We start from the raw sequence: 16,127 nt of genomic DNA on the forward strand, positions 1-16,127 counted from the left end.
TATATCATATATATGTATATATATATATATATGTATGTATATATATATATATATATATATATATATATATAAATATATCTGGTCTATTTGTATTACACTACTCAAAATTATAAATTGGATATAAATTAATATATACATTATAGTTTATATTTTATATTCTTTGCCAGAAATAAACCAGTGTTTTCTACACTATCTCATTGGCTGGACAAAAATTAATTAAAATAAAATATAGTCCAAATGTTCAACCTAAGAAAAAAAACAATAAAAAAATAAAATAATAAAACCACAACAACAGAAGGCCACTGTCAGCGTTGATTAAAAATATAATTTATTTTTAAAAATCCTTTACATACATTTTATACAGAAACTGGTCGCAGACATAGCGTTTTTTGTTTTTGATTTTTAATGAAGCTTTATTCTGTGTATTAAATTCTCTCTGTACACGCGAGTCATAACGATGCACATTGTCCTGTATAGAAGCAAACATTGCATAGTTGGCACAGCATTAACACCAGACAGAAACACTCAATGCACTGCTGCTCGTCAAGCTTACAGAAGGGCTTTTCTGTTGTCTTGTTTTGCTTGTTCATTTGGCTTTTATTTTCCGCACCGAGCCTCTCATTTGGATTGTGGGAAATGGCAGTTGGTTGGAGGCTTTTTCGTGTTGGTGGGGTGGCAGCGGCTGCAGGCAGTGAAACTGCAGACAGATCACATATAATGAGCTCTGTGTTTCACATTTACAAGCACACCAACACTCGCATCTACTGTGATGGATTTATGCAAAAATATTTATGCATAAAGTACGCAGTCTCCAGTTGCATAGACCATCATTAACTGTAAACTGTCTGTTCTGGTTGTAAACACATTTAGGATTTGTGAGTTTAACTTTAGGTCTTGGTTAAGACTTCTGTTACATTATTTCCAGCAAATGGGAATTTTAATTTTTGAGTTGAAGTCAAAACGACCCTGTTTACTTTCTTAATACATGTTCCTTATTGTATGGAAACCCTTTTCTGCCACATACTGTAAAGTAAAAAAAAAGAAAAATAAATGCTTTACATAAATCATGATTTTGACAAAAAAGTCAATGTTAAATGTCATTATTATAGCAAAAAATTCAAAATGATGACAAGTCAAAATCATGAGACTCATAATTAACAACATTGTAAAAATTGGCGTAATTATAACAAAAGTTAAAATGGCAAATTTAAATTGTAACAGCCATAATTATAAAATTACAAGTCAAAATTGACAAAAAGTTGACAGAAATTATAAGCCATTATGACAAAAAGTCAAAATTATCACGCCAAAATCATTCTGGGAAAAAAAATCAAATTTATGACCAACTGAAATTGACAAAGTCTGAGAAAAAGTTAAAATTGACAGTTATAACAAAAAAAATTTACATTTTGTAGTCTAAACTATAAATCATGAGATAAATTGAAATTATGACCATTTAAAATTGACAAAATGTCAAAATTACGAGATACTAAGTCTTTATGACAGTCAAAATTGAGTCATTATGGCAAAAAGTCAAAATAAGCTACTGAGTCATTATTGTGACAAAGTCTGAGAAAAAGTTCAAATTGAAAATAAAAATAAATTGACAAAAAAAATTCAAAATTGACAATGTTATAACGAAAAAGTTTACATTTTGTCATCTAAATTATAAATCATGAGATAAATTGAAATTATGACCATTTAAAATGGACAAAAAGTCAAAATTATGATACTAAGTCATATGACAAAAGTCAACATTTTCAGAAGTAAAAAATTATGATACTAATTATGACAAGTCAAATTTATGAGATAGTAAGTTGATTATGAAAAAAGTCAAAATTATGATATTTTAAGTCATGATAAAAAAGTCAAAATTATGAGATACTAAGTCATATGACAAAAGTCAACATTTTCACAAGTCAAAATCATTATGAGTTGAAATGACCAATTGAATTTGACAAAAAAAGTCTGAGAACAACTTAAAATTGTAAAATTAAAAAGTAAATTATGACCAAAAAACCCCACAAAACTGACAAAATTTCATAACAAAAATGTTGAAATTTTGCCATCTAAATTAAGTCCTACTGAGATTGAGTTAAAATTGACAAAATATCAAAATTATGAGACATTAAGTAATGAAAAATTGAGACACTAAGTCATTATGACAAGTTATGACAAATTGTCAGTATAACAAAAAATTTCAGTAAATCTAAATTATAAGTCATAATGACATGTTGAATTTATGACAAGTCAAAATCGACAAGTCAAAATTTATGAGATACTAATGTAATAATTTTGACAAAGTCGAAATCTTGACAAATCAAAATATAAAAAAAGTCAAACTTTTGTCATAATTATGTTAATTTGATCTCATAATTTTGACTTTTTAGGTTATAATTTCAAATGTTTGTCACAATTTTGTCTTTTCATGTCATTAGTTCGAATTATTATCTCAAAATTGAGACTTAATGTGAAAATTTAGAAGTTTTATGTTATAATTATGATTTATCAATGCATGATTTTTTCTTAGGTGGTGGAAATGGGCTTCCATAGTATAGTGAACAATTCATCAGTATAAATATTTTAAAAGGTTCTCATAATCTTGCATCAGAATATAATAACTCGCTCCGCCTCTGAAAAACCATTGCTTCATCATCACCAAGCCCTCTTTCCCCAAGACATTACTTTCCTAAATGTTACAAGTTAATGTGCATGTAAATATGTTCTGATAAACTCGCTACAAAAAACAAGCAAATATATTCCATAGAAATGTTTCATTCATGTATCTGGATATTTGTAAGTAAAATGTCTGACATCTTTCATGTGATTTTTTTCTAATGTTCACTGGTCAGAGATCTTATTTCTAGTGTCTGGATGAAGCATCACACAGGAGTGACATCTTTAATATTTTCCAGATGAATTGATTCCACCATACTGGTAGTGTTGATAGGAGAGCTTCAGACCTGCAGCTCTGACTCAAACCTAATCAAACCAATCAAACCTGAGTTTTGACCTAACCAGACTCTGCAACTAACAGGTCATTTTGCCTTATAACACTGGGTAGCCAACAATCTTTATATTAAATATATAATATGTTCTGATTGGTTGTAATTGTGTCATATTGTACAGTATTTTCACTTTGTGTCTGGACAGAAAAATAACCTGTCACTGGACACTGGTTAGGACACAGTATGAGTGCTCAACCCCTTACAATAATTCACCATAACCACAGCTTCCACCAAAAGTTACTACAGTTATGATTACTGCAATAAACCTATGGTAACTCACTGTCATAAACTTATAATTAAAGGATTCTGAAAAGAATTATATGAATTCATTACAATATTCCAGTTGTAACTGTAGTATCCATCACATTTTGGGAGAAATTATAGTCACCATGGTACATTTTTGTAAGGGATAAATTTACTCTGGTTAAAATAATATGCAATACTTTTTTTAATTTTTTTTTTTAAATAACTGCAATAATACTATTGCACAGTAAAAAAACAAAAAAAAACACTAGTCATTATTATTATTATTATTAATGATAAAAAGAACAATTAAATAAATAATTGTGAAAACTAGTCATAATTGTAATAATAATAATTATTATTTTATTTTTAAATGATATATTAATATAAATACTATTCAAAATCTTATTTTATTATTTAAATAAAAATCGTATTTAAATAATAAAATAGAAATAACATTTTGAATAATATTAATTAATTGATTGTTTTTGAATAATAATAATAATAATAATAAAAATAACAAGTACAATAATTAATTATTCCATTTTTATTTTATTATTTAAATCATGAAAAATTCAATCAATAGGGCAATATATTACTTTTGCAATAATACAACTGCACTGTAAATTGTAAAAAAAAAAAAATATGTAAAATAATAATAATAATAATAATAATAATTTACATCATAAAACAAAATGACCAATATTTCTGTCTGTCTTAATTTCTTGGTTTTCAAACGTTAAACCATAGAACGCTTACTTTGGTAGAAAAAATCGTAGGGAAACCTTAAAGCTGTGGTTGTTAACCTTATTACAATAACTTGATATTATCCTTCACTGGCATTAAAAAAAAATTTAAATGAAAGATTTATAGAATTATATTAATTCATTACAATATGCCAGTAGTAACAATAACTGCAGTATCTATCACATTTTGGCAGAAACTATAGTCAGTATGGTAAGTGTTGTGAGGGGTAAATTTACTCTTGTTAAAACAAAGCGTCTAGCAGAGCGAGATGTGTAAATGTTGACATGAAACACTGATGATGCACAACAGAAACAGCCCATGCAGAGCCAGTAAAGATCATCATTATTAAAGTGTGATGAAACATTGCATTTCAGAAAATCAAAAAAAATTATTCTCAGTTCCCTGGCAAGTGCTCACATGCACTTTTGTTCAACAAACAAACATATTTACTGTACGTCTTCAGATACCTGCATTACAAAAATAATACAATTCAAATGGGATCTGAACGGTAACTGGATTTTAAAGGCCACTTTAAGGTACTCACACTAAATACTGTACTCATGTCTCAAAATATTATATCACATGAAGGGTTTGTTGTTTTTGCATCCACTAGATGGCACCACAAAATTCAGTAAAAATGATGACTAAAGGATGATAAAGTGGGAGATTTCAGCTGTCGGGGGGACCCTGTGCGTGCAAACTGGGAGGGTTTGGGTGTGTTTTGGTTGTCTAGTACGTGCCTGAAGTGTCTCGACCCTGTTCCTGCTTCACCTTTGACCCCAAATCGGCGGAATCCACGTACATGGACAGCAGTGCTGCGCACGGCGTCTTGGTTTTTGATCGTTGTTTTGATCGTGTGGCAACACAACTTGAGCTGGACGTCATCGTTAGCAGCGTTATTACCGCCAAAGTGAGGGTCACTGTTCCTTGGCCATGGCGGCGATGCTGTTGTCATGACGACCCATCTCCTCCAGGACAGTGGCGAGCTGGTTGAGGTTTCCGTGTGGGAAGTGTTGAGCTTCCCACAGGTCCAGAATCACTCCGGTCGGACTCGTCTTAGTCGCAAAGTACTTCAGATACCTGTAGGGCAGGCGAGAGGAATCAGACGCTTAGAGGTGGGTGGTAGGACCACAATATTTCACCATATAGTTATTTGTCTTGGAAATTCAACATTTTTTATTCTATTTTATTGTGGTTATGTTTATTTTTTGCATGATGCAGTGAAACCTGATTTGATTATTTTCTCTTTTTTTGTAATTTAATGCATTATATTAGTGAGATTATTTCTTTAAAAATAATGCAATAAAAATGTTTACGTTTCATAAACATTAAATAATAAAAAAAAATATTACTATTGCACAGTAATTAAAAAAGTATTGAATAATAATATAATAATAATAATAACACTTATTATTAGTTGTTACTTCTATTATTATTCATAATATTATTTTAAGTTTAGTATTTAAATCATAAAAAAATAATCAAAAATATTACTATTGCACAGTAAAAACAAATAGTAACCACAAAAACAATAACAATAATTATTATTCAAAATATTTTTATTTTATAGTAATAATAATAATAATAATTATTATTCAAAATATTATTTATTTCAAATAATCAAATTGCAATAATATTTAAATAATAAAAATGTAATCCATAAGGAAATATATTACTATTGCAATAATACTACTACAGTGTAAATAAAAGACAACAATAATAATTATAATTTATTTAACAAAAGTAAAATTACAGCACCAATATTCTTAATTTCTTTGCTTTGGAAGTCCATATAAATTAATAGTATTAATAACACTAATAATAATAATAAACGCCATACAGGCTAAAATACAGAAAGAAAATACATCCCTGTTTGATCTATTAAAAGATTTACTCATCAGCCACAATAATGTAATGTCTTATGTTATATAATGTAATAATCTTCATTTGGGGTCTTTTCTCAGTAAATATTGATACCTACAAATAATTGCAATTCATTTGATTAATTTATTCAATTAAAAATAAGAATATAGCCAATATGCACAGCTGTCTATATACAACTGAATAAGGTGCTACAACACTTATAACATGTTCTTTGCTTTGTATTTTTGCATTAATTCATGTTTTCCCATCATTCTCTCAAAGCAAATATATGTACAGTACAGCAAAATCTCTTCCACCATCATATGGAGTATAACATCAGCCAGTCCTACAGATCCTGTATTTATCAAAGCTCCTGTAATCTGAGTTGAATGGAGAAGCTCTCTCTGGTCTCCATCAGAATAAAAACATCTCTGCAGTGGCTCTGGAGATCTGCAGTCTATGACTGATGAAGAACTTTCAGAGCCTGTCTATTCACTTTTAACATCCTCCTCGCTTTATCTCTCTACTTCCTGCCCCCTGTGAACTCAAACTCTCTCGTCTTCTGCCTCTTTCGTGCCTGCTGGTCCTCAGAGGTGAACAGCGAGCTCTCCATTCTAAACTCTCTCTCGTTTCAAATGAGATCTCTCGTACTTTAACCTTCCTGCAGTAACACCTCAACCATAGGGGTCCTTCGCTTTTTTTGAGCTTTTCCTCTAATTACGTGAAATGTGGAGGCACACAGAAACGCTGCTATTTTAAAAAGTTGATGTTCAAGAGAGTGAATATATCTCTTCAATTCTCCAGGCGGACCGAAACGAACAATGGGAAATTTCTCTTTAGCTCGCCTGCTGTTTTTCCACTGTTAATTGTCTTCAAACTCTCCTGTGAGATACTTTTAGAGCAGATTAGTTTCTCTTCTATCGCTTTTCAAATAAAAACGACACTGCAGTCTCAGCACACTGATGATAAACAAACGCTCATACTGGAGATGTGCTAAAATGTTGACCAAAATAATGATAGCTAAAAAAAAAATACTCATTTTATGGTCAATGAGCATTATATTACATTATTAAAAATCTATGCAATTCAAAATATTTCCATTAATTGAAATAAAGTTGAAAACAAATTAAAGTATTATTACAATTAAAAATGTTGCCTTGGCAACGATCTGAAATCAAATAAAAAATAAAGTACTAAAATGATTAAAACTAAAACTGAAGAGAAAAAATAAATAAATTAAAGCTAAACAGAAACATCAAAAATCCTAAAACTTATTATATTAAATTACATTATAAACTTGAATTATATAATATAATATTATATTATATGATGTTTCTTGAGCAGCAAATCAGAATATTAGAATGATTTCTGAAGAATCATGTGACATTGAAGACTGGAGTGATGATGCTGAAAATTCAGATTTGATCACAGGAATAAATTACATTTTACAATATATTACAATAGAAAATAATTATTTTATATTATATATATTTTTTTACATTATTGCTGCTGTATTTTGATCAAATAAATGCAGCCTTTGTGAGAATAAGAGATTTATAAAATCTTACAGACCCCAAACTTTTGAACCCTAGTCAATATGGCATCTAATCACTTTCAAACTCAATGGAAACTAAATGAAGGGCTAAATGATTGTGTGTGAATGCATGTGCGTGCAGTGTTGATGTGTGTAAACGTCACCTGTCCAGGTTGAGTTTGTGTGCCAGTATTCTCCAGTCATTTCCGCGTGTGTGCGGGACGTCCAGGCTGCTGCACAGTTTGCTTCTGATGCTGACCGGGATCCTGAATGCACTCGGACCCGTTAGAACCGTGATACTGCTGCCTGGGTCCATCAGGGACGTGTCGATGCTCTGGACATCCTGCAGAACACACACACACACACACACACGCACAAGCACGCACACGCACACGCACACACACACACACACACACACAAAATAAATGAATTTTTACTTCTGTTGTACATAATTCTATCTGATTTGTGACTATGTTCCAAATGCCATAACTTTGTATTGCTTTGAGATATCAACACAAAATGTGGCCCAGATGCAGTTGACATGATTGTGAACAAGCCAAAACTTGATTTCATGCCTAGTGCAATAGTCATCATGAAAAACATGAATAATAACAACATAAATTGCATCAATTTTTCTTGGGTTTCCTCAGCAGTGTTGTAACATAAGAGCCCCCAAACACGATCAAAATCTTTTTTTTACATTTTAAAAGGTTTTCAATTAAATGAGACCATGAATTTGATGCTACTTTTTTGTAGAGTTATAAACTCTTAATTTTAAGTGCGTCTTAGATGTGAAATCTTAAAAAATGCCTTCAGGTTGTAAGGGCTTAATAGATATCAACATTATAAACAGAGATCAACAACACATAGTTCTACTGATCACTGTGACACGCCTTGCTATAACTTGTGCTTCTTCATTTCATGTATCTTCGTATGTATAACAGCGTCATGCATCTCAGTCCCCCGTAGAACTCCACTGCTCTTATGGCATTTAGAAATAAATGTTCTCACTGAATCAGGGCTCTTTCACTGCTGGAGATACTCTCTGCTTCTCGGAAATAATATCGACTGACATTTCAATGCATTAAAATCCGAGCTGAAATCTCAACTGTGTGTGTGTGTGTGTGTGTGTGTGTGTGTGTGTGCGTGTGTGTGGAGGCGGCGGTTTAATTAAATCACACTCGTTGGTGATATTATTCGTAAAAAGCAACAGCACCAAATAAAAGCTTCTGCTTTTGTACATCTATAAGAACAGAAGCAGGGAATGTGAAATAAGTACAGCTGTTTTGCATTTGAGTGACACAGAATATAAAATTTCCCACAAAACACAAAATTCAAATGATGCATGAAATTGTTTAAAAGTGGCAGTAAAGTAGTGGTTGCATAGACTAATCGACTTCAATTCTCTGCCGTGACGCTTTAAAGGGATACTCCACTCCAAAATGAAAATTTTGTCATTAATGACTTACCCCCATGTCGTTCCAAACCCCTAAAAAGCTTCGTTCATCTTCGGAACACAATTTAAGATATTTTGGATGAAAACTGGGCGGCTTGTGACTGTCCCATTGACTGCCAAGTAAATGACACTGTCAAGGTCCAGAAAAGTATGAAAGACATCGTCAGAATAGTCCATCTGCCATCAGTGGTTCAACCGTAACGTTATGAAGCGACGAGAATACTTTTTGTGTCATTTACTTGGCAGTCAATGGGACAGTCACAAGCCTCCCGGTTTTCATCCAAAATATCTTAAATTGTGTTCCGAAGACGAACAAAGCTTTTAGGGGTTTGGAACGGCATGGGGGTAAAGTGATTAATGACAACATTTTTATTTTGGGGTGGAGTATCCCTTTATGCTTGACGTTGACTAGTCACTGGTCCTATAGAGGGCGCAACAGGATTCACACACGCAATCGCTCTCTCACTAATGCATTCATACTGTATAAATGCAGTCTTTACTGTGCTACTTTATCTGTATCTGATTTAGAACGAGCAGAATTTAGAATTTAGAATCTGTGAGAAATAATAACGACCCAAAGACAAAAGAACTGATAAAAATGAGCCGTTATAGGAGCAATAGCCATGCGGCCAGCACTGTGTCATATGCTATAGCTGTGCTCAAGGTATTCGAGTCTCAGCTCAAGGTTCAGGCTTATTTGTTCATTAATGACGTCATCTCGACTTTCAACAATGATAATAATGAGAAATGATTCTTGAGCTGCAAATCAGCATATTATAATGATTTCTGAAGGATAATGTGACACTGAAGACTGAAGTAATGATGCTGAAAATTCAGCTTTGAATCACAAAAATCATTCAAATCAGCATATTAGAATGATTTCTGAAGGATATTGTGACACTGAAGACTGAAGTAATGATGCTGAAAATTCAGCTTTGAATCACAAAAATCATTTACATTTAGAAAAATATTACAATAGAAAACGTCTCGGTTATGTATGTAACCCTCGTTCCCTGAAGGAGGGAACGGAGACGTCACGTCGGAGGACCGACGAATTGGGATCTCGCTTAGAGGGACCAATCTACTTCGAGTGTAAACTAAATGAGCCAATGCACATTGGCATGCGATTATTGCATCCAGCTGCTGCTGATCACAGCGTGAGTATAAGTAGGCAGCAGATGCAGCGCATTTTCAGGTTTTCGCTGAGGAGCCGAGCCGATGACCCGGCCGCTCAGCAGTGGTACAGGAGCTGTACCATCTGATCACCACCTGATCCCTGAAGGGAGTAGCGGGAACCTTGGGCACATAGCCAGGCCGGGGCCTCAGGGTTACCTGGGAATCAGCAGGCCCGAACTCTAGGCACGAATCGTTGACCGAAAATGCATGCAGGTCCCCTACCCTCTTGATAGAGGCCAATGCTAGCAGGAGCAAAGTCTCCATTGAAGGAACTTCGGCTCAACCGCCTGCAAAAAGGCTCAAATGGGCCCTGCTGTAGTGCCGTGAGCACCAGAGTCAGGTCCCAGGAACAGCTATTTGAAATTGTAATAATATTTCACAATTTGTGAACCAATAAATGCAGCCTTGGTGAGCAGAAGACTTTTAAGGAAAAGCACAAAACAACATTACCAGTTTTAGTAATGTTGAATCAAAATGAAAACGAAAACTTAAAACCACCCAAAACACCCTAGCAACCTACCTCAACACCTTAGCAACCACACATAACACCCTAGCAACCACCCATAGCACCCTAGCAACCACCCTCAACACCTTAGCAACCACCCAGAATCAGTGTTGTTAATGTTAACAAAAAGTGATAATGAAAAATGTAAAATAATTTGCATTAATTGAAATAAAGCTAAAATAAAATAGTGTAAATACTATGAAAATTTTAAATGTTATTTTTAATAAGTTATTTAATTATTAAAACTAAAACTGAAAAAAAAGAAAGCTAAATAGAAGGGCACAGGTAAATGTGACATTTATTATAATGGGTTTATGTGAAGATTGTTTTAAGTTCACTTAAATTAGAAGTTATTTTTTAAAGTCTAATAAATGATAAAATGAATAGCTCTCGATTATACTGTAATGTTGAATGGCTATAGTCAATGGTTAAATATTAGAGGGGGGGGGCAATTTTATAGAGAAATCAGTATTGGTTATCATTGACAATGGCCTTCAGTCATAAAAAAAGATGCCATTAAACAAATATTAAAAAATATACTGTCTTTATGTTGTTTGTAAATTAATTTGAAGATTGAATGTGAAATTATTGCAATATAAAAGTATATTTAAAAACTTTAATGTTAGGTGGGATTAATCGCGATTAATTTCAGAAAAATGTGCGATTAATTAGTTACATTTTTTAATCAATTGACAGCACTAATATATATATATATACAGTATCTCACAGAAGTGAGTACACCCCTCACATTTTTGTAAATATTTTATTATATCTTTTCATGTGACAACACTGAAGAAATGACACTTTGCTACAATGTAAAGTAGTGAGTGTACAGCTTGTATAACAGTGTAAATTTGCTGTCCCCTCAAAATAACTCAACACACAGCCATTAATGTCTAAAGAGTTCTTTGCCATGAGGTGCCATGTTGAACTTCCAGTGACCAGTATGAGAGAGTGAGAACGATAACACCAAATTGAACACACCTGCTCCCCATTCATACCTGAGACCTTGTAACACTAATGAGTCACATGACACCCGGGAGAGAAAATGGCTAATTGGGCCCAGTTTGGACATTTTCACTTAGGGGTGTACTCACTTTTGTGGCCAGCGGTTTAGACATTAATGGCTGTGTGTTGAGTTATTTTGAGGGGACAGCAAATTTGCACTGTTATACAAGCTGTACACTCACTACTTTACATTGTAGCAAAGTGTCATTTCTTCAGTGATGTCACATGAAAAGATATAATAAAATATTTACAAAAATGTGAGGGGTGTACTCACTTCTGTGAGATACTGATATATATATATATATATATACTGACAACAAACTTTTGAACAGTAGTGTATAATATCACACAAAAAATTAAACTAAATTATGAGAAAAGCCATGGGAGGAAATGACATAAGACAACTAGAATACTGAAACCAGGTTTTAAAATTCTTTTTAATTCCATTTCTTCTTCATCTTCTTCTTATTATTATTGTAAAAGTGTAATTTCTCCTGAAAATTTAAATTAAAAACAAAATTACGTGCAAAGCTACAACAGACCAAAACGTCGGATGAAAACCAAAGCTCTACAGAATCTTCCTCATTTAAACATCACTGTACAAGTTTAGCAAAATGTGCATCTTTGATCAATAAATGCACTCAATCTATTTTTACTAGTTTGAAATTACAAGTGCATTGGAAACAGTCCCTGAAGAGGCCGAACATCAGTCAGTCAGACGCGCTTTACAGCCCAGAAGAACTCAATTCATCGCAATGCATCCATCTGTAATGTTAATGAATCTGTGCTGTTCTTAATTAGACACACCGATTAAAGCCCAGGAGCGCCGGAGAGAGAAAAACACAGCGGCTTGGTGAAAACCCTTTGTGATGTATAGACAGATGCGTGAGGGTGTTAAGAGTAGCTGAAGCTCTTCTCACAGCCTTCAGACAGATTAAACCGAAACAGCCTCTTCTCCAGAGACGCAAACGCATGGGAAAGACAGCTGATGGAGAGCATGGAGCCAATTCAAACACTATGAGCTGCCTAACTAGACAGCATTACACATTTATCAGAATATCAATCCCAGATTTCTGAAATGGAAACCAGGGATATTTCCTATTTGAGTGGTAAAAATTTAATTTAAATATCCATCTCCAACAGGGTCAATACATCTTTGAATGTTTTTGTTTTTGTGTGTTGCCTGTACTATTAATATAATTATGATGATGTTTAGTTTTATTATTATGATTCTTCTATTTTTTATGATTTTGATCTAGTTTTAATACCATTCACCATACACTATGAAAATAGTAAATAGTAATCATGGTAAATAGCAAGCAGTTATATTATAACAATATATTTTCTAAAAATAAAACTCTATTTGACAGATATTTGTAACAATTCCTGTTTGTAATTGTATTTAATATATTCACTGATTATGCTGTATACAGACATTACAACTTTTGTAACTTTTCCATTTTGTTTTCTTTTTTATTTCTTCTTCTTCTTCTTTTTTGTGCTTGGAAATTACTCTTACTTTCTTTATTATGTTTACTATTTTGCATTTCAGGCTCATAAAAATGCAATATAATTATGTTGCATTTTTATTTTCAAAATGAGCCTAAAATGAAAAATAAGCATAATTAGGAATTATAGTAAAGATACATTTCCAAAAGTATAAACATAATACAACATTTGAAAAGTTGTAATTAGTGTAGCCTATACTCAGTTTGTGAAAATGAAAATACTGTAAAAAAAAAAAAAAAAAAAGTACAAATATTTGTTAAGTACAGTTTTATTTATCATAAGTTCTCATATTTATTTTGTTTTTGTAAAGTCATAATTTTGATCTGTAGCTATTTGCAATAGTTACCATTTGCTGTTTCTCATAGTGTGATGTTTGGTGAATTAAAAAAAAAAATATTTTTAAATAGGTTCAGTTTCATCCTCAAACAACATTATAATTAATAATTATAATATAAGTATATGGAACCAACAACATTTAAAAAAACAAAGACATACAAAAACATATTGCCCCCAGTTTTTAATTCATAGACAATCACAAATGCGATTTCAATGATACTTTGACCACTGAACTAGGTAATTGTTAGAAAACACTCTCTGTCTTGTTAAGAGAATGTTCCAGATATGCCTCACCCCTCCTTTTTTTCTCCCTCTCTCTCACTCTTCTATATACAACGCATTCTCTCTGAATCCCCCCTTCTGTATCCATCTCTCTCTCTTGATATTATGTTTTAAATATCTCTTACTCATATGCGAGGTATGCATGCTTAAATGTATACATTAGCTTCTCTTGGTTCAAATGTCCCAAATAAGGACATGATAGCTAGGAATGAGGTTCGTGATGAAACTCTGAAGACAGTTCAGCATTCTTCGCAAAAGTCTATTCCTAATATGTCCATGTTTTTCTGTACATGTGGCCATTTTATATAAACACATGTTCTTGGCCAAAGATCCTATGTGTATGTTATTCATATCCTCATTGGTTAAGAGGATGAAACTCCCCTCGACATATGCCTATATAATATCTGTATTTCTATGAATAAATTGAAGTATTGAGGATACATTTGACTGTGTGTTTTCTTACTTCCCGGCCGTCTATCTACACTTTAAGTAACTGAGAATTCTTCAAGGTGGCAAAGAGAATTTACAGAGGGACCAAATTGTTATTCTTTATTAACAAATGTCCCTGGTTTTCATCTTATTTTGGGGATGTTTAAAATTGTCGACAAAACAATCCACACCCTATTCAAGCTCAGTTGTTAAAGCATTATTACTTTTAATTTAAAGGGGTCATATGATGTGATTTCATGTTTTCCTTCGTCTTCGGTGTGCTAAAAGCTATTCGTGCATACAGAAGATCCATAAAGTTACAAGAATTAAAGTCTCAAACCCAAAGAGATATTCTTTATAAAAGTGAGCGCTCAGCCACGCCCTCCTAAAATGCCTCGTTTAAATACGCCCCCACATGTCTATGTCACTGTGTGGGAAGATTTGCATAATCTTCGGTGTGCTAAAAGCTATTCGTGCATACAGAAGATCCATAAAGTTACAAGAATTAAAGTCTCAAACCCAAAGAGATATTCTTTATAAAAGTGAGCGCTCAGCCACGCCCTCCTAAAATGCCTCGTTTTAAATACGCCCCCACATGTCTACGTCACTGTGTGGGAAGATTTGCATAACACCGCACAAATGTATATGCAAAGAAAGAAGGCGTAACTTTTATTCTCGCTGTAGTATTGTTGCCGCCGCCACCGTGACGTGGAGACGCTGTGTGTTTCGTTGCGAAAGCGAAACTACTTTGAAAAGAGGACACAACTAGAAATCAGTGGTTAAGTTTTATTTACAACACTGTTCCAGAACACGTCAACCCAAATATTCGAGTGTGTGCAGCGCATTTTATGGAGGAAAGTTTCCTGAACCTGGTAAGGGGGGTAACATTTCCGTCACATGCTTGAGGTTTCGGCCAATCACAACACACTAGATAGCTGGCCAATCAGAGCACACCTCACTTTTCAGACCGATGAGCTTTGTAAAAATTGTTGCGTTTCAGAAAGGCGGGGCATAGAAGAGCAACAATAATGTACAGTATGTGGAAAATAATGTGTTTTTTAACCTTAAACCGCGTAAACACATTGCATTACACCAAATACACAAAATAATGTTTTTTTAGCAACGTCATATTACCCCTTTAACATGAATAGTTAGTATGTAACTGGCTTGAAAGCATACATTATTTTTGATAATTGATTATAATAGCGCTCTGCTCTCATCCAAGTTATATTCTTCATAGCTAAAGTAGTGTGTGCGATCAAATCATCAGTGTAGCTCGCAGCGCCCTCTGTTTTTTGAAAATAATCACTACATGATTGCTCTGCTAACCAACGGGTTACTGTACGGATGTTTTTTTTTGCAATGTATTTGTTTTGAACCAGCTGTACGGGGACGTCTGGTAGAGGTCTGCACGGGCTTTAAACTGAAGCCCGAACCCGACCCGTACCCGAGATCATCTGACCCGGCCCGACCCGACACAGTTAAATTTAGAGCCCGAACCCGAAATCTTTTTTTTTTCCACAACGAATAGCCAATTTAAAAAAAAATGCAGTATTTCACAATTGCATGCAACGGTCAGTAAACAAATACATTTAAAGAAACAGAATCATTAAGGCTCGGCCAGTTCACAAGGCAAAAGAAAAAACACTTATCAGTTATGAAAGTTTATGAACATCAGGTGCAGTGGTCACATAAATTCTGCTGAGTTTTTGAATGGTTGTATACGACAAGACGATAATTCTTCCATCGTGCAAATTATGGTCATTTTCGTCAGTTAAAGCTCGTTAGCATTCGGCCTGCTTTAAATCAGACACAGAGATGCAGTGTGGTAAGATCGCATTTATTTGAATTAATTAATTATAAAATTTATTTGAATTAGCGAGAGAGAGAGAGAGAGAGGGATGAAAGTTGCATGTGTGAACCTGCGTCTGCGCGCCTCTCTACAAGCAATGAGGCTTAGTTACTTCAAAAACAGCGATTTTACCCCCTCATTGCAGAGAAATATAAAGTTGCAAGTAATTACTCTTTTGA

General features: G+C 33.4%; 1 protein-coding gene across 1 annotated transcript in view; it reads right to left on the bottom strand.

Moving 5' to 3' along the window:
* Window positions 1-4,329: 4,329 nt before the first annotated feature.
* LOC107564365 (netrin receptor UNC5C-like) overlaps window positions 4,330-16,127 on the bottom strand; it is a 228,145-nt gene continuing 216,347 nt past the window's right edge. Inside the window, exons 17-18 of the mRNA XM_016249425.1 lie at window positions 7,560-7,738; window positions 4,330-5,078 (exon numbers count right to left, since the gene is read on the bottom strand). Coding sequence (XP_016104911.1) covers window positions 4,916-5,078; window positions 7,560-7,738 — 342 coding nt within the window. The 3' untranslated portion in view covers window positions 4,330-4,915. The remainder of the gene's footprint in view (window positions 5,079-7,559; window positions 7,739-16,127) is intronic.

This window comes from Sinocyclocheilus grahami, unplaced genomic scaffold, assembly GCF_001515645.1.
Source record: "Sinocyclocheilus grahami isolate Dianchi unplaced genomic scaffold, SAMN03320097.WGS_v1.1 scaffold926.1, whole genome shotgun sequence".
Classification (NCBI taxonomy): Eukaryota; Metazoa; Chordata; class Actinopteri; order Cypriniformes; family Cyprinidae; genus Sinocyclocheilus; species Sinocyclocheilus grahami.